General features: G+C 35.8%; 3 protein-coding genes across 5 annotated transcripts; 1 reads left to right on the top strand and 2 right to left on the bottom strand.

Annotated features, from left to right (window-relative positions):
* Nucleotides 1-494: 494 nt before the first annotated feature.
* On the bottom strand, nt 495-5,727 carry LOC132627634 (geranylgeranyl transferase type-2 subunit alpha 1). 2 transcript variants are annotated; one of them, XM_060343088.1, is made up of 8 exons: nt 5,470-5,727; nt 5,199-5,289; nt 4,168-4,328; nt 3,980-4,084; nt 2,597-3,397; nt 2,316-2,505; nt 1,815-1,998; nt 495-1,081 (listed from the first exon to the last, which is right to left on the bottom strand). In XM_060343088.1, exons 1-8 carry the CDS (start codon nt 5,583-5,585, stop codon nt 693-695), a joined length of 2,037 nt encoding a protein of 678 aa, XP_060199071.1. In that variant the 5' UTR covers nt 5,586-5,727; the 3' UTR covers nt 495-692. The 2 variants fall into 2 exon arrangements, with proteins under 2 accessions (XP_060199071.1, XP_060199070.1); XM_060343087.1 differs by having other exon boundaries at nt 5,199-5,367; nt 5,470-5,726.
* An 8,607-nt stretch (nt 5,728-14,334) lies between these two features.
* Nucleotides 14,335-19,074, bottom strand: LOC132627637 (double-stranded RNA-binding protein 1-like). Its single transcript, XM_060343092.1, has 3 exons — nt 18,931-19,074; nt 16,192-16,433; nt 14,335-15,511 (listed from the first exon to the last, which is right to left on the bottom strand). The coding sequence occupies exons 1-3, from the start codon at nt 19,064-19,066 to the stop codon at nt 14,696-14,698; spliced, it is 1,194 nt and encodes a 397-aa protein (XP_060199075.1). The 5' UTR covers nt 19,067-19,074; the 3' UTR covers nt 14,335-14,695.
* Nucleotides 19,075-19,144: 70 nt separating this feature from the next.
* Nucleotides 19,145-23,321, top strand: LOC132627638 (protein SICKLE-like). 2 transcript variants are annotated; one of them, XM_060343093.1, is made up of 3 exons: nt 19,145-19,278; nt 19,891-20,196; nt 22,552-23,321. In XM_060343093.1, exons 2-3 carry the CDS (start codon nt 19,935-19,937, stop codon nt 23,124-23,126), a joined length of 837 nt encoding a protein of 278 aa, XP_060199076.1. In that variant the 5' UTR covers nt 19,145-19,278; nt 19,891-19,934; the 3' UTR covers nt 23,127-23,321. The 2 variants fall into 2 exon arrangements, with proteins under 2 accessions (XP_060199076.1, XP_060199077.1); XM_060343094.1 differs by having other exon boundaries at nt 19,189-19,278; nt 19,897-20,196.
* Nucleotides 23,322-23,441: the final 120 nt, after the last annotated feature.

Below are 23,441 nucleotides of genomic sequence, written 5' to 3'. Positions count from 1 at the left end.
TCTGCATTGCGAAGATGTTGCAGTTCAGATACCTCGAGCCGTTGCAGACTGCCCCTTCCACTATTATGTCACTGCTTTTCTGGGTTGCGTTAACTCGATCAGTCTCTTCACTGTATTCTTGATTCTTTGGCTTTTTCACCTTCTAAATTCTCATCTGTACATTAGTTCCATTGGAAATGAAAATCCCAAGCCATTTGATTGGGTCCCATTCCTAGGCTTCATATGCCAAATTCAACTAAAAGAGGCTAGTAATAGTACAGAGTACCAGGCATCTGAGAGGATTTATGCAACCATAGACATTTTGAATGTGAAAGCATCAAATCCTGTTTAGGACAGTATAAATAAAATAAAAAGTGTATGTAATGCTTTGTCTCTGTATGCTGACCTATATATGTTTGAGGGACATGATGGTAGAACATGTATATAATGGAAAGAAAGTTTTCATGCTGGATTAATTTGGTAGACAACTCACTTCAATATTCAAAAAACAAAAGTCTGCTCAAGTGCCACAGGGATATAATATAAATCATCTTAAAGCCCCAAACTATTGCGAGCAAGTTTTGCAACAATTACATGGTACAAAAACATTTCCGTGTATCAAATATCTTTAATTCATAATAGTAGTAACAAAAGATTACCCTTATCTGTTCTGTAGAGAAATTCAGTAACAGTGACAGAGATCTAACTTTTGGTTACCGGCAACTTTCACCATCAAGCCACTTTAGCGACGGTAATAGCTTAATTAGAAGTAATTTTATCTTTTCATCGGAAACTGCATTACCTATAACATCTAATTGTATCAAGTTCAAGTCTTTAAAAATAGCATAAGCTTCCCAATAATCAGCGACCTCAGCACCGTGCATCTCAGATTCCTCAGGTTTCCAGTGATCTCCACTTCTATGGTTCAGAGGAGAAGAGCACAAATACCTCCTCGTATCAATGGAATGCGCACCAATCTCGTTGTAAGAGATATCCAAGACTTTCAGTGATCTTAGCAGTCTCAAAGGTTCCAGAGCAGTAAAGCTGCAGAGTTTATTGTGGCTAACATTCAGACACGAAAGAAGTTGCATCACCTCCAAGCCTGCACCAATTTAAAGAGTAATTAATGAAATAAGTTTCTTGGTTTAAGCATGAAAAAGCACCTATTATAAGATGCTCACAAACATTATTGAAGCAAAGCATAATGAACAAGCAAAGATATTAAAATAACGGAAGATTAGAAGCAACCTTTTGCAGTGTTATTTTAGCAATTCCTCATGATTCAGAAAGATAATCGAGCACTTCCATGGGAAATGCCAGATAACTTGTAACGATTGGAACATAATTTCACACATTTTTTTCTAGAGGAACGAGTGAAACACTGAAGATCCAAATATGGCCAACTTTAGCTAGTCAATTTATTAATCCAATCTCTGGGTAAAGGTTAAAGTGGCAGATGGCTTGGATGTGCTGTAAGTTACGGTAGTTTAATTATTAAAATTTCAAAAGTTGCAGCAGAAAAATATCAAATCAACTAGATTATGCAAAACAACCTCCCTTCCCCTGGAGCATAAACATAATTTCTATCTTTTATCTTTTTCTTCTGGATCACGGTTGTCGCTAATCTGACACATTTTGTTTCAAAAGAAGAGTGTCTTAACTCAGAGAGAAAGCTGACAAAGAAATTTTTAGTGTACATTTTAATAAATTGACAAAGCGAGAGAAAGCTGACAAAGAATTTTTTAGTGTACATTTTAATAAATTGACAAAGCCCCTTTGTTTCAGGGAACTTGAATTAGAAAGAAAGAGAAAATAGAAAGAGCTAGAGAAATTACCTTCAAGTGTCTTAAGTTGGTTAGAGCTGAGATCTAAAACTTGAACCCACAAAAGTTGCTCCATAGACCCAATACGTGAAAGTGAAAGATTATTAAGCCGCAGACAGAAATTATTGATTCTCGGAGAAGATGGATCCCTATATTTACGGCAGTGCTTTAGCAACAATTCTTGATTGGAGATTATCTGCAACATCAGATGATTAAGCATGTGCAGTAATAACATATGACAAAGTTTCTATTTTGATTTGAAATTGAATAACAATAGAAGTTTTCAAGTTTCGAAAATCCAAGTTGTTGCCGCCATTGTGAAACGAATAAAGCACAAGGTCTCTAATTTCTTTAAGGCATTACTTTTTCCAAATTATCAAAAAAAGACAAAAACCCATAGTAAAAGAGTTGGGCTTGTAGAGGATGTGTCATATAACAGAAAGAGTTAACTTATAATGACCAATCCATTAGAAAACTAGGTGCGAGGGAAATACAATTAAAACTTATAAGTACCTGTTTCAGAAGTACTAGACTGTACTCATCCTGATAGTAGTGGAGATGTGGTGGGTCCATTTTCTTTAAATCGTCATAAAGTTGAAGAATTTCTGTATGGTGGCTAACATTTCTATGACTAGTGCTGGTGTATGACATTAAGGTGTCATGGGCCATCAGCAGTCTGGCAAGTGTCAGCTTCCCAATTTTACTGAAACATACAGAAAACTGTAAGAGAAGGATAAGACGGAAAATAAAGCCGCCACAGATAGTCTACTCAGCTTGCAAGCAGATTTTCCTACCAGTTCATTGTCGATAACAACTCCCTACAGTGTGCTATCTCATCATTGATGGTCGTAATATTCCACTGATAGTCTACCACTTTCTCATCTACCTTGGTTCTTTCTAGATGGAACGGGTTAACCAAATCTGACTCAAGAAACTGTGCGTCATGAGTGCAAAAACTTTCCTCACTCCAAGAGATCTTCCCTTCATTTTTCAAATCAACATGTTCTGAATGATAAGGTGATACAGACACTGTAAATTCAATATGAGAAGAATTTCCATGATGAACGCCAGTTGAAGAGAAAATGCCTTGAGAACGAGCAAGGTTAACCTTTACTTGATAAGCCTTTTCAGAATGTGCATGTTCCTCTGGAAAATTAAGATATGTCAACCAAGCTTGGGCAAACCCAGTTCCATCTCCTGACAGCGATGTCCAAACGAGCTCATTACTCACAATATTTTCACATTCAACTTCTACGGTAGATGAGCATATATTTTCAACAGCTTCACTGAAATAGAGAATGAGTGGAAGTGTTCTAGTATTAGACTGAAGACAGGTAAAGGGTGAGAAAGAGCAATCCCCAAACGAACCATCCATGGATAAGGATAGATTACAGCCATGAGGTGGCCATGAAGAAACCAACAACGTCTCTAGTTTAACTGTCTGATCAAGAAGCCACAGATGATAAAACCAACCACTTTGATCGTCTGGATCTGTGAAAAGAGCATGGCGCACAAACTCATACTCTTCTGTAAGTACATTGTCCTTGGGAGAATATCCTTTTGCTTTTTCCTTCAGCAAATGAGAAAGAAGAACACTGTATACGAGTCATTATGGGGAGAAGAACCTTGGAAGAGATAAGACACACAACATGATAAAATATAATGTCAGAATGAGAGTTCCTCGTGATCTAAAATGGTACGTTCTGATGCTTAATAACTTACTTTTGAGAAACCAAGTGCATCTTGGAGTCCATAATAAATAACATACTTATGAAAACATGGGCTCTTAAACCAATTGGGTTTTCATATACATGTGCTCACTAGAGCCATGCTATAACACATCATGTTGTATATCTGTCCATCAAATAAGCCAAAGAAAAAGTCTTATCCACACTTTCGCAAAACACGGTAAACTCATGAGTATGTGACAACGACCTGTCTAAATAAGGAGATCGGATTAACAGGGATAGAGCTACATGTTTATTGTTCCATTTGTCAATATAACATTTTCTTCGAGGGGTAAGACTGTTTTCTAGCCTCCTTGGTATGTTAGTGACTTAGCTTTTGCACTAGAGCTGCATGATCAACACAATCTCAACCTAGAGAACTTTTTCTACGCAGGAAATAGATCTTAACAAGAGTGAACCAAAAAGAAATTATAATAGATATCACCATACCTGCGGTTGTGCCAAGCAGAATAGTTGCTGAAATTATCATATATCATGTCAGTAGTGTATTCAAGTTCCTTCTCATCCGGTATGTTCTTCAATGTTGTGACAAACCTGAAAGAGTTGCCCACAAGAAGAGTGCTTAGGCAGAATGCAACAGTCAAGTAATTTGCGTTCAGCTTAATCCAGGCCATCACCTTCTATAATTCCATGCATGAAAATTGCGGGAGTCTGCCTTCTGGAACTTAGCCAGAAGCAACAATTCCTTGTCTGTGGAAGAATGCCCTTTGCTCAGCACCCATTTACGGTGATGCCATGCTCCGTAAGACTTGAAATTCTTCTTCAATGCATTCTCTACCTAATCAACATGCAAAACTTTAGCTGAATCATAGACCAATTCACCCAAAAAAAAAAAAAATGCTGATGACAACAAGCTTTGTTCTTAGTTGAACCACCTAAGCACACGTCACAACATATAAGTAAGATAAAACATACTTAAAAGTTCCATTATCCATTCTACGCAGATCCATTTGGTAGAGATTCAATCAATCCCAAACAAGTTGAGGTACAAATCTTCTATAGCTATTCCGCTCTATCAGGCCCAATCCTTCTTACTCAGTCAGATTAAAAAGCCATATTAGGTTTAGTTTATCTTGAACTGAGGGTCTTTCAGGAACAGCCTCCCTACCTTCTGAGGTAGGGGTAAAGTGACTCCACATGGTGGGACTTAACTGGGTATGTTGTTGTTGTATTAGGTTTAGTTTATAACTTAGCACTGTTATTCAACTCAGTTCTTAATTACACTTTAAAGTAACAAAATATAACAACAACATAGCCAGTGAAATCCCACATAGCGGGGTCTGGGAGGGTAGAGTATACGCAGACCTTATCCTTACCTTGGGAGGTAGAGGGACTATTTCCAGGAGACCCTCGGCGGAAGGACAAGTAATTCAAAGCAGTAACAACATATAACATCATTAGAAAAAAGAGGAAGTATGCCAAAAGCCAAACTATAATTTGTTTGGCTTTAAGCAAAGGATTTAGACCAGCACCCCCTTTCAGAATAGATAATGGTGCATTTTTTCCACTCACTCCCACCAAACTGCCCTTCAAGAAAATACTAGGGGTTGGCTATATGAATCCTCAATATCCAATCCCACTCATTGGGAACCAAGTAAACTATGGAAGTGAAAGAAAGATAGCATTTTTATTCAAGAAAATAACTTACCAATTTAAGTTCTTCATCAAGAATTGACTTAATAGACTCCTCATTGTTCTCCACCTCAGGTAGATTCAAATTATGCTGAACAGCAAGTTTTCTGTAATTCCAAGCAGTATAATACTCAGGATTTGACTCTAACAACTTTGCACTTACATCTAAAGCTTCCTTTGTATATCTGAAACAAACCCCACAAGCAAATTAAACAACCACCATCAAATTGATCTTTTTTATAAATCAAGAATATGCAGTAACCAAAAAATATAGGCAAAAAGATTACATTTTGTTGTGATGAAATTGGAGAAATTGGGATTGGAGAGAACGTAATTTGGAAGCTTTGATAGCATAAGCTTCTTCTTCTTCTGTAGTTGGAGCTTTACGTGGTCTTCCGTGCATTTTTTTTTTTTTTCACAAAGTAAAACACAGATAACTTACAAGACTGAATGAAGGAAACTTTGTTTTGGGCTTAATGTTAAATCTTGGGATCTCTCTGTGAGCTTCAGTATTTGTACTTTGGATCTTGTCCGGTCCCCTTGATTAGTCTTCTCTTTTTTTTTTTTTTTTTTAATAATCCCAAATAAAAATTGTCATGGTGGATTAAAGTCTTTTACGTTGTTATCTTTCTCAAATAATAATTATAATAATTGCTGGTTTATTTGAATTTACTTACATAATTGTAATGAAAGTTTGACTTTTGCTTATTTCTTACTTATAAAATTATAAATTTGAAGATATATGAGACTTACGTCCCGTAAAGGTTTGCAATTAGCACATAGATTAGATTGACAGTTGAAAAAAGGAAAAATATTCTAAAGTTGAAATTGGAAAATGTTATTCGAAAGTTGTGTATTGAACATGGATTTTACTTGAAAAAATAATTAAAATTTTGTGAGTGAAAAAGAAGTTGTATTGAAAAAAATGATATGATCAATTATTCAAACTTGAAAAACTCATTGCATTCAATAAACAAACGGCTCCTAAAGAATTCTGAGGGCCTCATTTTACACGATGCGTTTGATAAAATATACAAGTTAACGATAGTAATTTAATTTACGCATAATATCTTGGGATTCCAGTACTTGGCATCTTTTATTCAATGCAAAATTTAGACTATTTTTTTTATCATAATTAGCCCTGAACTTGACAGTTTGGGTCTTTTTTCTGAAACATTAACATGGAAAAGAACATGAATACACTCTCTTTTAGGTGTTGCGAGAGTAAAGAAGAATTTAAAAAATGAACATCCAAGTGTAGTAAGTCGGAAAGATGAGCTAAAAGAGCTATTTGAAAGTGGAATAAATGATAAGGGTTTTTCATTTTTTTTTAATTACAATCATTTAATTATAAATAGATGGGACTGAATTAGAATATTTAACAACTTAGGCTAAAAAATTAAAAGATCAAAAACTTGTAATAAACCCAAAATCCCTACCCGTTTCCCCATTTTTCAAATGCAATTCTTGATTTTTTTCTCTTCTCCTCTCGTCTCTTCTCTTTTCCTTATATTATTCTTCCTTTGTTCGAAAATCAAAGATAGATCAGCATTATTTTGTCATTCTTCAAGTTCACCTTTGAAGACAATTTTAATTTCAAAGTAATCTCGTTTCGTTTCATGTTTTCCTCTTCTTGAATTAGTGAAATATTGTATAATATGGGGCATAGTTGTACATAGAATTAATACTGGAAGTTGACAGGTTTATATAAGTACTTGGATTGTGGTGGGTATATGATTGATTGTTCTCATTTTAATTTTTTTTCTGCATTTAATTTTTGTTAGATGAGAATTGAGTATTGTTAACTCCTTAAGAGAAACTACTTGTTCCGCAGGTGTTTGATGGGATAACTATATGACATAATTAACTCTAGCACATATTTATATTTAGTAGCTATAGTTTAGATTAATTACATCCTATAGCTAAAAGTAATATGTTAAATACAACTAATAGCTACATATATATTTAAAATAGAATACTCTATTTTTATTATTTCTATCTGGACCTCACCTCAGTCTCCGGCTTCCGAGAACTCCGCCTTAACCCTAAACCCCCCACCGCCGCATATTCCTACTCCGAAGCTGAACTCGCCGCCGTTGTAGAGAAGGAAGCTTCTGTTGATTCCTTAACTGAAGAAGAGATTGAAGCTAATGTAGTTTCACAAATTGGTGGAATCAAATTAAGCATAAGCATAATTTGATGCTCTGGCAAAGAAGAAAGCTACTGTTGTTGTTGATGCAGCTACTATTGTTGTTGATGTAAAGACGAAGCAGTAAAACCGAAAAAGAAGGTGATTGTTGTGAAGACTAAAGCAGTGACTCCTAGGAAGAAAGTAACTGCTCCTGCGAAAGCGAAGAAAACAACTCTGCTCAGATCTAACGGAATTCCGCTTAGATCTGAGAGATTTTGTGGCGGAGGAGAGCCCAGATCCGGTCGTTTTTCGGCATTGCCTCAAAAAAAAAACTCGTAGCTGATTTTTGGATTGTATTCATTTTTTTAGCTTGTATTTTGTTAGCATAATGGTTGTTGTTGTTGTTGTTGTGAAATTTCCGGTAGATCTAGCCGGAAATCGTCGACAAATTTGATCAGAATTAGTGGTAGGTGTTGTTGTATTCACGAATACGGTGATTGTATTAACTTTTTTGAGTTTTTTTTGTTAAAAATTTAGATTGTATTCATTTTTTTGATGGTGTATTTGTTAATTTTTGGTGTATCTATATTTTCTGTATTCAATTTTCTCATGGTTTTCATGAATACAGCTAAGCTGTTTTATAAATACAGCGAGCCATTTTTTGAATACAGCGGAAAAACAGTAGTTATGTCATGTAAATATTGAAACGGTAGCTATTGCAATATTTAAACCCTCAAAGTGTAGTCATTTATGTAAAATTACCTTGATAAATTTCCTAAAAGAATTGGTTTCTATTAAGCTTCTAGATTCTTATACCTCCTAGGTTTGGTTTGATCAAAGTATCAACATCTTGCGAACTAATTGCGTCAAAGAATGATAGTGTCATCCTCAGATATGTTTAAAAAAGGTTTAACTCAAGAAATTACTCAATTTTGTATCCGGGTTGCTTTTTTCTATCAATAAATTTTCTCTTTTATTGGTAACCTCGAGATTTCTAGTTGATGTGTAAACAACTACATCTTTATTAAACAACATGTTGTTGTTTACATATTAAGAAGGAACTTACACACGTTTCATATCTAAGCACAAACCTGTTGTTGTGTATGCAAACATATTTAATTCTGGGGAGTAATATTAACTTGTTGTATTTTTTTTTTTTAATATAAAAATCGGTGGTTGTTTATATATGAAATCTGAACCCACACAAATTCTATGTGTAAACTTCATTTGTTGCATTGTTGACGATTTTGAGATACTTTATGTATGTGGATACAATGGCAAAGAAAAATCAAGCAGTTTATAAAAAAGGCCTAAAAAAGGCTAGGACAACTGAAGAGGAGTCTCCTCTAGCTAGAAACGCAGATAGGCTTCCAGCAGCTCAGTTAACAGAAGAAGTAAAACAAATAATAAACGATCAAACAATTGAAGAAGTGGTAGAGGAAGACAGGGTCCTGGCAAGCCAAGAAAGAGAAAATGAAAATCAAATAATAGAACAAGAAAAGAAGAAGAAGAAGAAGAAGAAGAAGAAGAAGAAGAAGAAGAAGAAATGATCTCATCAGCAAATGGTTCAGCTACAGAAGAAGATGAGGAATCAACAAATCAGGAAGAACAAATAAAATTGGAGAAGAAAGTGCAGAAGAAATATATCATGGTGTGCATTTCGAACAAAGAAAAAAAGTTATACATGATGAGAATGTTGCCCCTTCAAGATCAAATGTGAGTGTTTTTTAAACCACCATAAGTGAAAATAAAGTGTAGTCAGCATCCACTTAGTATTTTTTATGAAACTACTACTAGTTCAAAAAAAAAAAAAAAAGATGGATGCTTAAACATCTACTAGTTGTTTATTGTAAACAAACAATTGTTATTTAAGCATCGACTAGTTATTTATGGTAATAAACATTAGATGTTTGTGGTTTTTTATGCTTTCTTTTAATTAATCAACTTTATAAATCATGTACAATTTGCTAATGATTCTAATAGTGAGGTCCCTGAATGCATCAAATCCATTGATCTTATAAAGTATGGCTTCAAGACACATTATTTCGAGCGCTGCAATTTTCCGAGAAAGATTTATGGTCAACTCTAGGAGGAAAAGCATTTTATAACATTGTATTTCAGATAGGTTCAAAAAAAGTTATTTTGGGCATTTCCTTGATATTCCAATGCAACAAGTATATTTCGGGACGCTAATAGTTCATGGTCTTCAACTACGACGTATCATTTGTGAGAAAAAAGATGGAATTGTGGTTTGAACATGAAGATATATCTGTTTGTTTTGGCCTGAGGGAATTTGCCTTGATTACCAGATTACGGTGCCACCCATTTCCTTCTAAAGAAGCATTGGAAAGTCTGTTAAAGAAGGGTGAACCACTGTGAAAATTTGTTTCCAAGAAGGAAAAATCATTAATGCTAACTTCCTCCCTGAAAAGATCAAATCACCTAACACACTAAAAAATTTTAAGTTTTCACTTGCATTGGTTTGGTTCTATCACTGCATTCTATATGCAAGAGATTTATCAACAGGTGTTGATGCCGACATGATCAAGCTAGCTTGCAATGCCTCTGTCTTGAACGAATATCTATGGGGTCTCAAAAGCTACCTTTTGACTGTTGAGTATCTTGTGAAGCCAATAAAATTTGAATACAACCTCTATGGCTTCCCGTGGGCAATCATAGTAACTAGATAAATATTTTTTATTCATGTTATTTTATTTTTAATATTTATATTGATTGATTATTACTCAATTCAGGTTTGGGCCTTGGAAGCTATTCCGAAACTTCAACGAAATGCTAAGAATGTTCTCCCTTAGAGGACATTGCCACAAATGATCAGGTGGATGTCGTATGGAGGCCTAAAAAATCTGCAGATCCATTCAGTACTACTGGTGAAAAAGATAAATATAATAAAGTAAGGCTCCAAAACACGTTAAACAACATGATACTTGGTTAAACAACTTGAGGATGTTTGAACTAAACAATATTCAGTTATTCAATTGTTTATAAATATTCAGTTATTCAGTTTTTTAATAAACATGTTGTTTAAGCAAACCTCAGGTTGTTTAACGTGTTTTAGAGTCTTACTTTATTATATTTATCTTATTCGTCAGTAGTACTGAATGAATCTGCAGATTTTTTGAGGCCTCCATACGACATCCACCTGATCATCAGTGGCAATGTCCTCTCAGGGAGAACATTCTTAGCATTTCGTTGAAGTTTCGGAATAGCTTCAAAGGCCCAAACCTGAATTGAGTAATAATTAAATTCATCAATATAAATATTAAAAATAAAATAACATGAAAAAAATATATTTATCTTGATACCAGGAATGGCCACGGGAAGCTGTAGAGGCTGTATTCAAAATTTATTGGCTTCACAAGACACTCAAAAGTCAATAGGTAGCTTTTGAGACCCCATGAATATTGTTCAAGATAGAGGGATTGCAAGATAGCTTGATCATGTTGCAGTGTTAGAACCAAACCAATGCAAGTGAAAACATAAAAAAAATTGGTGTGTTAGGTGATTTGATCTTTTCAAGGAGGAAGTTAGCATTAACTGCTTTTCCTTTCTTGGAAACAAATTTTCACAATGGTTCACCCTTCGTTAGTAGATTTGTTAATGCTTCTTCAGAAGGAAAGGGGTGGCACCCTAACCCGGTCATCAAAGACAAATTCCCTTAGGCCAAAACAAACATGCATATCTTCGGAGACCTCAATAAACAACTAGTATGCGTTTAAGCAGTTTTTTTTTTCTCTTGAACTAGTAGTAGTTTCATAAAAAATACCAAGTGGATGTTGACTACCCTTTATTTTCACTAATGGTAGTTTAAAAAACACTCACAGTTGATCTTGAAGGGGCAACATTCTCATCATGTATAACTTTCTTTCTTTGTTCGGAAAGCACAATATGATTTGTTTCTTCTGCACTTTCTTCTCCATTTTTATTTTTTTTTCTTCCTGATCCATTGATTCCTCATCTTCTTCTCTAGTTGAACTATGTGCTGATGAGATCATTTTTTGTTCTTTCTCACTCTCTTGATTTTCTTCTTCTATTATTTGATTTTCATTTTCTCTTTCCTGTCCTGCTAGGACCCTTTCTTCCTCTACCACTTCTTCATTTGCTTGATCATTTATTATTTGTTGTTCTTATTCTGTTACCTGAGCTGCTAGAAGCTTATCTGCGTCTCTAGCCAGAGGAGACTCCTCTTCAGTTGTCCTAGCCTTTTTTCTAGGCCTTCTTTCATAAATTGTTTAATTTTTCTTTGCCATTATATCTACATACATAAAATATCTCAAAATCGTCAACAATATAACAAATGAATAATGCTCTCCAAGTTATAAATAACGGCAAGTTGTTTAAATAATATGTGATTGTTTACACATAGAACATGTGTGAGTTCAAATTTCATATATAAACAACCATATATTTTTATAAAAAAAAAACTATAACAAGTTAATATTTTCCCTAGAATTAAATATGTCTAATAAATAGCAACATGTTATTGTTTACACATGAAACGCGTGCAAGTTCCTTCTCAATATGTAAACAACAACCTATTGTTTAATAAAGGTGCAGTTGTTTACACATCAACTAGAAATCTCTAAGTTACCACTAAAAGGAAAAATTTATTGACAGAAAATACCTACCTGGATACAAAATTGACTAATTTCTTGAGTTAAACTTCTTTAAACATATCTCAGGATGACACTATCATTCTTTGACACAATTAGTTCGCAAGATGTTGATACTTTGATCAGACCAAACCTAGGAGTTATAAGAATCTAGAAGCTTAATAGAAACCAATTCTTTTAGAAAATTTATCTAACACCTAGGGCACAAATAGCTTCTCTTATGGAGTTAACAATACTCAATTCTCATCTAATAAAAACTGAATGCAAAAAGAAATCAAAAGTGAGAACAATCAATCATATATCCACCACAATTCTAGTACTTATAGAGACCTGTCAACTTCCAATATTAATTCTATGTACAGCTATGTCCCATATTATACAATATTTCACTGATTCAAGAAGAGGAAAACAGAAAAAGAAATGAGATTACCTTGAATTGTCTTCAAAGGTGAACTTGAAGACTGACAAAATAATGTTGATCTACCTTCGATTTTCAAACAAAGGAAGAAGAACATAGAGAAAAGAGAAGAGAGGAAGAGAGGAGAAGAGAGAAAAATCAAAAACTGCATTTGAAAAACATTTTTTTGCGCGGATTGCCCTTCATTTGGGATGGTCTTTAATTTTTGCCCTTCAAATTGGTAATCTTTAATTTATACCCCTCGCCTAACACCCCGAGGTTGTGGGTTCGAACCCCAGCTCAGGTAAATTTTTTTTAAAAAAAATCGCTAGGTAGAATTTGGGCCTCACAGACAGAATTTCTACTCACGCAAATTCTGCCTGTGACCTCTAGGCAGAATTTGCATGGGCAGAAACTTTGCCTGTGAGGTGCAAATTCTGCCTGAAGGGTAAAATTTAAAGACCACCATTTTGAGGGGTAAAAATTAGAGATCACCCCCAGCGAAGGGTAATCCTGCAAATTTCCCTTTGAAAAATGGGGAAACGGGTAGGCATTTTGGGTTTATTAAAAGTTTTGATCTTTTAATTTTTCAACCTAAGTTGTTAAATATTCTAATTCAGCCCCATCTATTCATAGTTAAATGGTTATAATTATTAAAAAAAAAGGGAAAAAGCAATGCAAATCCTTTATCGTTTATTTCACTCTCAAAGAGCCCTTTTAGCTCATTTTCCCTAGCAAGTCCACCCCAAGATTAATGCTCTCATATTTTGACTTTCTCAAAGCCTTTAGAGTATTTTTTTTTTAACTGTTAATTATCTTATACAGTAGTTTATTTGTTCCAACCGCATATTTCTTCTTACTTCTTCACATATATAACACACATATCTTATCTCAATTTTTAATTTTTAATTTAGGTGTCCTTTTAGCTCATTTTCCCTAGCAAGTCCACCCCACGATTAATGCTCTCATATTTTGACTTTCTCAAAGCCTTAAGGGTATTTTTTTTTTAACTGTTAATTATCTTATACAGTAGTTTATTTGTTCCAACCGCATATTTCTTCTTACTTCTTCACATATATAACACACATATCTTATCTCAATTTTTAATTTTTAATTTAGGTGCAATGGCTATTTGTGTGAAAAATCCTGACCGACTATAAGCTTTGGTAAATAAATGTAAATTTCATGCAGGACAGTATTATTGGACATTGCCTGCATATTAGCCTTGATGGTTAACTATGAAGTACAAACTTAAAATCCTCGACAAGCTATCAACTAAAGCCGTAGTTATTATTGCGTAACTATTGTTTGTTTATTTCCACGTTACTTATCATTCTTTTTCGCAATATTATAGAACTCCGAAATTGAATATATTTACCGCAAGAGCCCTTAAAAGATAATTTGAAGTTTTTGGCTTCTACTTTTGTAGAAATCTAGGTAGAGGATTAGGGTAGAAAGCGTAGTAAGATTAGTAGTACCTTCCTTTCTTGCTGGACCAATATTATTGCCGTCATTTTCTTGTATTTTTATTTTAGCTTTCGCATATCTCTTATTTTTATTTTAGCTTTGAATTGTTTGTCCTTATCTCTATTACTATTTGATATTTTCTTGTACTTTGTCGTCCTATTATCTTGTTGTTGTTACTGTTTATTATTAAATATGCTTTCTCATCTCTCCTTGAGCTGAGTGTCTATTGAAAACAACCTCCCTGCCCGTCAAAAGGTAGGGGTAAAATTGGCATACATTCTACCTTCTCTAGATCCCGCCTGGTGGAATTATACTGGTTATGTTGTTGTAGCTACTTTTGTAAGAAATCCTATTAGTTACTGTCGATAGTGATGAAATAATCCATACTCAATATTCAGGAAAGTAAAATCACAAAGGCATAGATAGCATCGTTAAAACAGTTATGAGTACTCGAGGTTTTTGTCTAAAGGACCATGAGCTTCTTTTATCAATTTTTTTCCCTTCCCTGGAATATCATGTCCCAGAATGAAGTAAAGACTGGTAACTGCTCCTATAAATGATAGCGTAATAGCTTAAAATATTGTCATACAACAAGTTGCCTCATCAAAGGCAAATCAAATGTTCAAGCAATTGAAGTAAACCAAGTAATGTCACAGTCTGATTCAAGCACCTATGGCTGTGCCAACTACACCACATTCGGCATGTAACGGTGACTATATAAGTTACAACTACTTGGGCAAAAGCACACCATCAACAACCCTTTCAATTGGGATGTTAAAATGAAAAGCTTAACCTAAATGCAAAATTTTTGAGCGCCCTATGTATTCTCTATAATCTAATTGTTCTTGTTCCCATCTGATATAGTTAACCCTGCAAAAACAAACATATTAAGATATTTCTGCCTCCGTCTTTGTACTCGGGCCTTGATCTGCTGCATCTGTAGCACATGCAGGTTGCTGCTCCAACCAACTGGTTACATCTCCCAGGCACATGGCTGAACTTACATCTAAATCTGGAGTTATCTGCCCAACTCCAGTAACGGCGTTCCCCTCAGTCATATCTCCACCATGCTGCAAGTTGATTCCAAGATTTGAAGTTCCATAATCATTCTGGTTCACCATTAATGCTGTATTGATCTCATCAGAGCTCCAATTGTTGCATGGAACTAAATTATCCATTGTGGCTGCAAGGGGTGCAGGTCCAGATTCTGTACCTTGAGTACCAACAGCAGCATTTTCATGCAACTCGGGTTCTGCTTGATTTACCATCTGAACTTCCACATCACCAGTATTCTCTGTGGGGATCCGTTTACTGGCATCTGAACCGTTCTTCCTCTTTCTTTTCTTGAATTTGGCTTTCTTTGGTTTTAAAGCTGCTGCACTCTCCTGGTTGCTGATACCCAAATCCGTGACCTTCTTCATTGGAATGACGGCGTATGCAGAGTAGTCATTAGGCTTATCATTGGGCTCCACCAAACCACTAGACTGAACGGCCAACAATGCAGTTCGAGCAGCTTTGATCTCTGCTTCCTTTTTTGTTCTAGCTGCTGCTCCAATATATCTCATACCCCCTACTTCAACAGTACATGAAAATGATATAACTTTGCCGTCTGTGTCATACCGCCGGCATTCATATTGTGGAATTGCAAAATTCATCTTCTGAGCATACTCTTGCAACAAATTCTTGCACAAGCCTGTTTCATGCTGAAAAATACAACAAACAAGGCAAAATAGAAAGATTTCACGACTTCCAGAACACGAAAGCTTGATAGTTAACAGTACAACCAAGCAAAAGTAGAATACTAGTTAACAAATAAAAAAATTAAAGTTTCTTCACAGACCTAATCTTACTCCACATTACAAACTTATACAGGCTCATAGAGTTGGATCCACATGAAATCTGACTGCGTAGCAAAGGAAGCAATCTAACATCAAACTAACAAATAAACCCCTAATGGCCATGAAGTTATGCTAAAGCATATCTTCATGACCATGGGTTTGAAACTGAGTTCTATAGTAATGATTAAGATCTACCCATCTGTAAAATCATCCAAAGCAAAACTCATCCCAATCACCCTTTACGGGAAATTTTTTATTTACATGCCAAAATAATATCCGCACAATCTTTTATCTACCTGCCGATATCGTATCCACACTTCATCCTTCACTTTAAATCTAGCACTTCTCTTATCCGAAAACGTGGAATTTAATCAAATTATCCCCTCCCTATACCCCGGAAATGAAAAGTAAAAATATGTAATTGCACGAGCTAGATTTGACACTGGTTCTGGTCAGAATACAGGAAAGGCTAAGATCACAGTGCATATGAGCGCAGAAGTACAATTTGTTTTGTCTCCAAGTGATGAAGAATAAAGAAGAAGTACCACTGGCTGAGAAAGGCTTTCCATTTTCATGAGTGCAACTTCAGCAGCTGATTGTTCCGCCGCCTTGCGATTGAAAAATCCAGGTAGAGAATCATATCTGACATCCTTCACGGTCACTGTTGACCTAAATGTAGGCTCGTGAGAAGGGCCTTCCTTGATAGTCTCATAAACAGGGGTAGGAATTCCAACTTTCTGGGCATACTCTTGCAATCGGCTTTTGAAAACATAACAAGTTGACACACCTGTAATATGTTAAAAGTAAGTGACCATTGCTGTTAAAACAAACAATAAGAAGAGACAAAAGCAAGAAGCAATAAAGACTACTTAAAAGCAGAAAGGCGACAAGGACAAGAGAATTAAATTTTCAACAATTTTATAACAATAACACAGATGGGGGTGGCCTCGGTGGAAGACAAGATGCGAGAAGCGAGATTGAGATGGTTTGGGCATGTGAAGAGGAGAGACACAGATGCCCCAGTGCGGAGGTGTGAGAGGTTGGCCATGGATGGTTTCAGACGAGGTAGGGATAGGCCGAAGAAGTATTGGGGAGAGGTAATTAGACACGACATGGCGCAACTACAACTTACCGAGGACATGACCTTAGATAGGAGGGTTTGAAGGACCCAAATTAGGGTAGAAGGCTAGTAGATAGTCTCGTTATCCGTTCTTATTAGTAGTCGCACTATTACAATATAATTTCTTGTGCTCCGATTTTTGTTATTATCTGTTATTTCCTGTGCTTTGATTATCCTTTGTTATCTGCTTCGATTTCTGCTATTATATGTAATTTCCTGTGCCGCTTGCATTATTTTATTTCCATATCGCTTTGAATCTCTAATCTCTTATCAGAATCTCTTAACCTTATCTGACTTCTTTTTATGCTTTTATACTTTTATTGAGCCGAGGGTCTTTCGGAAACAACCGTCCTACCTTGGTAGGAGTAAGGTCTGCGTACACTCTACCCTCCCCAGACCCCACGATGTGGGATTTCACTAGGTTGTTGTTGTTGTTGTTGTTATAACAATAACACAAATGGCATGCAAATTTATATCAATAAAGCTAAGCTTCAGCAATTGGGACCATCAAATCCTGTGGATCGGACAATGTAAGTATTTTGAATTGGAAACTGTCCATATTTTCTTGTCCTAGATCTCTCTTTTTAAAACCCTACCACACCTGTCTACAAGCAAATATGAACACCTATCCAAAATTATAAGAGGTAAAGAGGTATTGAAAAAACAAACTATGCTAACTACCCGTTGTTGAGTCTCTAGAACAAAATTACTAACTCTAGTGGTGTACATATGTACGAATACTCCAATTTATATCACTAAGTTTCATCAATTCCACCCAGGAAGCATATATGTCCATATCTCTTCCAAAAACCTCCTAAATAAAGGGCGAAGGTACATTCCTTCTCATCAGATCTTTATTCAAACAAATTAATTAATCAAAGAGTGCATATGTACTTACTAGTGACAAGAGAAAGCTTTAGCTAACTCCAACAAAGCTAGAATGCGTACTTAAAAAAAATGCTGAAAAAGAGGGTTCGTTGTATGGACTGCATTGTAGGTTGCTGTCCACCTTTGGCATCTCTTTTTCAAAATATCTTTGGGATCAAATGGGTCATTCGATCACCCATTAAAGATCTCATCAGAAGACGGATGTATTTCAAAGGAATTACGAAGTGAAAACGATATGGAGGACTATTCCTCCACCTATATTTTGGACTATATGTTGGCGGGGGGGGGGGGGGGGGGGGGGGGGGGCTTGAGGTGTTTTGAGGGCAAAGAAGTTCCTATACAGATGCTGAAATTTACATGTTTACGCAACTTAGCTACATGGTGTAATCTGGAGAATATGTAGAATGAGGGGAGACAGTTCAAATTTATATATTCATTGCGAAGTTTAGCTTAATTGTACTATTCTGGAAGATGTAACAATCAGCAATGTCTTAGTGCTGGAACTTCATATGAATAGAACTTTTACATTTTCAAAATAAAACAAAAAACAGTGTTACAGGTCCAGAGCAAAATAATAGCACCCTTATATCTCCAACAACAGAAAGGGGCGGAAGGAAGGAAAAAATATACCAAGTTAAAAGGAAGTACAAAAGAGCTTTATTGAAGAGCTATACCTAGACTTCCCCAACAACAACAACATACCCCGTGTAATCCCACAAGTGTGGTCTGGAAGGGAAGGGTATACACAGACCTCACCCCTACCTTGGGAGGTAGAGAGGCTGTTTCTGATAGACCCTCGATCATACCTAGCTTCCCCGACAGATAAAAGCTCTAACTTTTTTGTTTTCAGAGTAATTATCAAAGCTTCATAAAGGTACAAATACAACCTAAATTGGATATCTTTATCATGCCGCCATATATCTAAAGACGCAAACCAAACACCAAATTACCCATTAAACCCAAATGTATTAGCCAAAATTATCTTCTTTTAGAACTTAACAAAGTTAGGATTCTTTTTCCCACAACAAAGATTTCATCTTTTTTCCTCCTTGCTCTTCCTTTAACAAAATTTTCATCAGAAACTACAATTTCTTTGGTATACAAAATCCTCCAAGCACATAAAAACTAAAAAAGAAAAATTGCAAATAACAGTCTAAGGCTTTTCCCTCTTGAATTACAAGAAATTTTATCCTACTTAAAGTAAAAAAGTTACAAAGAAAATTTAACAGATATACATACCAGAAGAATAAGAGAAATAGAAGAGAAAAAAACATACCTTGAAAGCTGTCGTTGTTCGCCATTTTGCTATACCCCAAAGCCCAAAGAGGAGAGAAAAGAGCACAAACCGAACTTTTATACAAGAAAAACTGAATATGGCATTTATTCTTTAATGAAATTTCATAAATACCCATCAAACTTTTGAGTTAACTTGAAGGAATAAGGTAATATAATTGTAATTCTCATTATTTTAAAGGGTAAAATTGGAAGACAGCAAATATAAACCCTTTGGATTCTTGGCATTGGAACTTTGTTCTCCACTTGGACCTTCAAAATTCCAGCAACGTTACAAGCAGACCCTCCAACCCTAAAGCTAAACTCCAAAGAACCATCATATACACTTCTGGTATACATATATATGTTGTATATACATACACCCACTTGCCTTATTGGGTTAAAAATTGAATCTTTTTATATTTTGTATACATATAGATGTGCATATTCACACACCCACTAGCACTTTTTGGCTAAAAATTGCATCTTTTTTGTAATTTTTTGTTAAGGGATAGTTTTAATTGATCTTTTTTATCTGTGTATACATAGATATGTGCATATTTACACACCCACTAGCCCTATTTGGCAACAAATTGCGTCTTTTCTGGATTTTATTGTTAAGGGATAGTTTTAAGTGAATCTTTTTTATCTGTGTATACATATAGATGTGCATATTTACACACCCACTAGCCCTATTTGGTTAAAAGTTGCATCTTTTTTGAATTTTTTGTATTTTTTTTGTTAAGGGATAGTTTGAATTGAATCTTTTTACATATAGATGTGCATATTAGCACCCACATAGTCCTATTTGGCTAAAAAATGTTATCTTTTTTGGATTTTTTGTATATTGGGGTTTGAATCTTGTTTATCTGGTTCTACTATAGATGTGCATGTTCACAACCCTACTAGCCCTATTTGGCTAAAAATTGGATCTTTATGGAAATAATTGTAGTTTTTTGTTAAGGGATAGTTTGGATTGGATTCTTGGTTAGAACTGAGAAATAAAGAATGGAGGAATCAGAAAATAGAAAGGAGAGGCTGAAAGCAATTCGAGAAGAAGCTGCAGAGGCTGGCGATAATGCTGAAGAACAAAACTCAATAGTTCATGGCCTTGCCAATCCATTGATTGAATCTCCTTCAGCTTCCTTTGGGCAGGATGAGCCCAGGCCTAGATTTGACTACTATACTGACCCCATGGCAGCTTTCTCTGCCAACAACAAAAAGAACAATGTCAGCCCTCACGTTTCACAATCGTTTAACACCCCTCCAAGTAATCACATGTTCTTTCTTGAAGTTTATATTTCCTTTTTTTTATGACTGATTTTGTGCATAAGCTATGTATAGGTGCTTGTTGTTATAGGTACTTTTGCTATTAACTTGCGGATTGTTGTGTTTCTTTTGTAAGTATGAGGTGCTTTAGGTGCTATTTATCTTGTTGAGCTTAATAGGTTTTAGGCTAATGAGCCCCATTGAGAGAAAATATTGGTATGAAATGGGGCAGATGGAGCGGAATGGGTTGAGGATTCATATGCTCCACTCCAACTAGCTTGGAAATTGGTGCATAATTGTTTTTGTTGTTGTGCTTGGAAATTGGTGCATAATTGTTTTTGTTGTTATGCTAGAACAATGGAGAGAATCCACATCTTTGAGTTAAGTTCTTACTAGTTTGTAACTATAGAATGCAATGCCTTTAAAGGTCCCAAACTGACTCAATTAGGTTCAATGTGGCAAGGTCGAGAGTCTTCAACTGATTTTTGGTTTTCTTTGTTCAGTTGGAATTGAAAGAGAGTGATACTGATATGCTAAGTTCCTCGGACTCTTCACTTTCAGTGCCGCAGCCGTGTCGACACGACATGGGTGTGGGTGTGGGATCCCTACCCGATTTGGTCAACGGCTTTTGGGTACTTTGGCCAAAATCGACGGAGAAATTCCGGACAGATCCAATGATTTCTATAATCAAAACAAAAGCTAAGGTGGACTTGAAGAAAATGGAATACCTTGTATACTGAAATTTCTATGTCACTCCTTTTCCTTGTATCTCCCTCCGGGATTCTCCTCTTGATCAATATTTTCTCCTCAAGTTTTCCACATAATATCTCATAAGTTAGGTTTTATAATTCTATTTATAGATATTTCAATTATAATCTCCGCACCCGTATCCATACCTGGATCCGAATCCCCGAATCTTACTATTTAGATCATGAAGGATCCGACCTCTAGATCCGCACCCGTATTGGACACACCCGAGTCCGAGCAAATTGGGTATCATTTTCGGAAGAAAAGCACTTGGATTTGCCAAAATATAGACAAATATGTTGACTAAGAAAAGCCCTTTTGGAAAAAGCAGCTGGTATCTAAAGCGGGAATTTAAATGATCTAAGCCGTTACAGTATGTTAGGCAAGTCGTGGAGTCTCTTGATAAATAATCTGAATACTGCTTATTACTCTATCTATTTGACTCTCAAGTGTTAACTACTTATTATTCTATCTATTATTCTATCTATTACTCCCTCTATCCCAAATAACTGTCCAAGGTTGACCTCCAAATATAAAAGAGCAAAGTTTTATGAATCGCTACAATGGAGTTCCTGGAGATGTGTTAAACTAATAGTTAAAAAATGTGACAGGTATAAAGATACTACATCAAATTTAAAATAATATAAAGCGACAGTCTTATGTTTTTTAAAAAAAAATAAAAAAATAAAGTGACAGTCTTATATGTCAATATAGCTTTCTAAAGCTTCTAGCCTTTACCTGGTTAAATCCTTTACTTATCACCAAGAAAGGTTTTTCCCATTCAAAGAAAAAGTCTTCTGGGATGACTTAAATATATAAAGTTGTTATGTGATTGTTGATCTGAATAGCATGTGGCAAAACAGATGTGATTGCTACTAATGCTGCCAAAGGTGTTGACCATGCTCTCATTGCTCTGTTTGTGAAAAAGTGAGAAAAGAAAATTTGTTCAGATTAGCAACATCAGCGATGGTTCTCCCTTTAAGTTTGTCCGATTAGATAATTTTTGAGCCCTTGTTGGATGTATTTAGTGGAGAAGCTTATGTGATAACAAATTCAAGCACTTTAGCATGAAATGTATTCTTTTTTCTAGAATTTGGAGGGGTTCCTTTGGTCTGTTTCTCCGAAATGATTCCTGATGCATATTGGAGAATAAATTGTTCGCAATCTGCGTAACTTTTGCAATGACGAGCATCCTATTAGCATGGAAAGTAAGGGATATGAATCTGAAAAATGATGATTTTGAGGCGTCCTCTTAGACAGAAGGTTACATTGTCGGTCTGATTTGTGCCTGCGAGCAGGGGATTTACCTTCTGGGTCGAGCTCGTCGCACGGGGCTTACCTAGTGCGGGTTATCTCTTCTGTGTTGTTTGCGAGCTATTACACAAGAGCTGGGTTTACCCTGTGGGCACCCGAAGGGTAGCGGCTGCGGGTTCCCATGTCATCAAAAACAATATATAGTCGGTCTGATTTGGAATGTTATTCTAATGGCAGTAATTTTGATGTACTAGCTTTGGGTTCAACTAATACCATGATGTGGAATAATCACTTTTATTTTCTTTGCATTTGTGTAGTGCAAATCTTGACCCTTGTTTACTCAATTTTTTTCCAGGACCTATGAACGCCGGTTCTCCAGCTTATCATGCTCAAGGAAACTATAACTCGGCTCCTAGAATGTACCGGCCACGAGGAGTCAATGCCACTCCTCTTGTAATCCGTAGGAAAACTAGTCCCTTTTGCACACCACTAGGGAACTCCTCTAACACTTTGGATAGCTGTCTTGGCACACCTAACAGCTACCCTCCGCCTAATTCACCGCAAATTGGTGATATTTCCAGTGATGGCTTTCCTCAAGGAGGTGGAGCTGGTAGCCCCTACCAAGGTTCAGGATCCAAAGGCAGGCCTTACCGAGGTTCAAGAGGAGGCGGGGGTCGATTCAAATTTTACTATCACAAGTCAATGGTGGAAGACCCATGGAAAGCATTGAAGCCTGTTATTTGGAAGCCACATGGCGATACACGTGACTATACGAAATCCTGGCTTCAAAATTCCATTAGCACTAAAAAGGCTAAACTTGGAGAGACTCCAACAAAATCCACTCCCGGGGAAAGCCTCGCTGAATACCTGGCTGCTGCATTTAGTGAAGCAATTGGCGAAGACATTGTGAATAATGAATCTGGCACATAAAGCTTTTGATGCTTGGAGTTTTTAATTATGCCTCATACTTCTGTAGTTTCCGCAAATAGTAAGTTAAACTGTAGTCTAATACCACATCTGTATAGTTTCCTGCTTATTTTAAAGTACCATTGACGCCTTATAAGTTCCAATCCTTGTTTCACTTTGATTCACTATTGGATCATGCCTGTGTTGGCTAGTTCTTGATATCCTTGAGTGTGAACTCCTTAACCTATTTTGACGTTTCATGTTTTGTTACATGGATATTGGGCAGTAAAGTGATACAAATGGTCAGTACATATCACCATATTATAAGTTCCTGTAAGA

Source organism: Lycium barbarum, chromosome 2 (assembly GCF_019175385.1).
Source record: "Lycium barbarum isolate Lr01 chromosome 2, ASM1917538v2, whole genome shotgun sequence".
In the NCBI taxonomy this organism is placed as follows: Eukaryota; Viridiplantae; Streptophyta; class Magnoliopsida; order Solanales; family Solanaceae; genus Lycium; species Lycium barbarum.
This window is presented reverse-complemented; position numbering and strand designations above follow the sequence as displayed.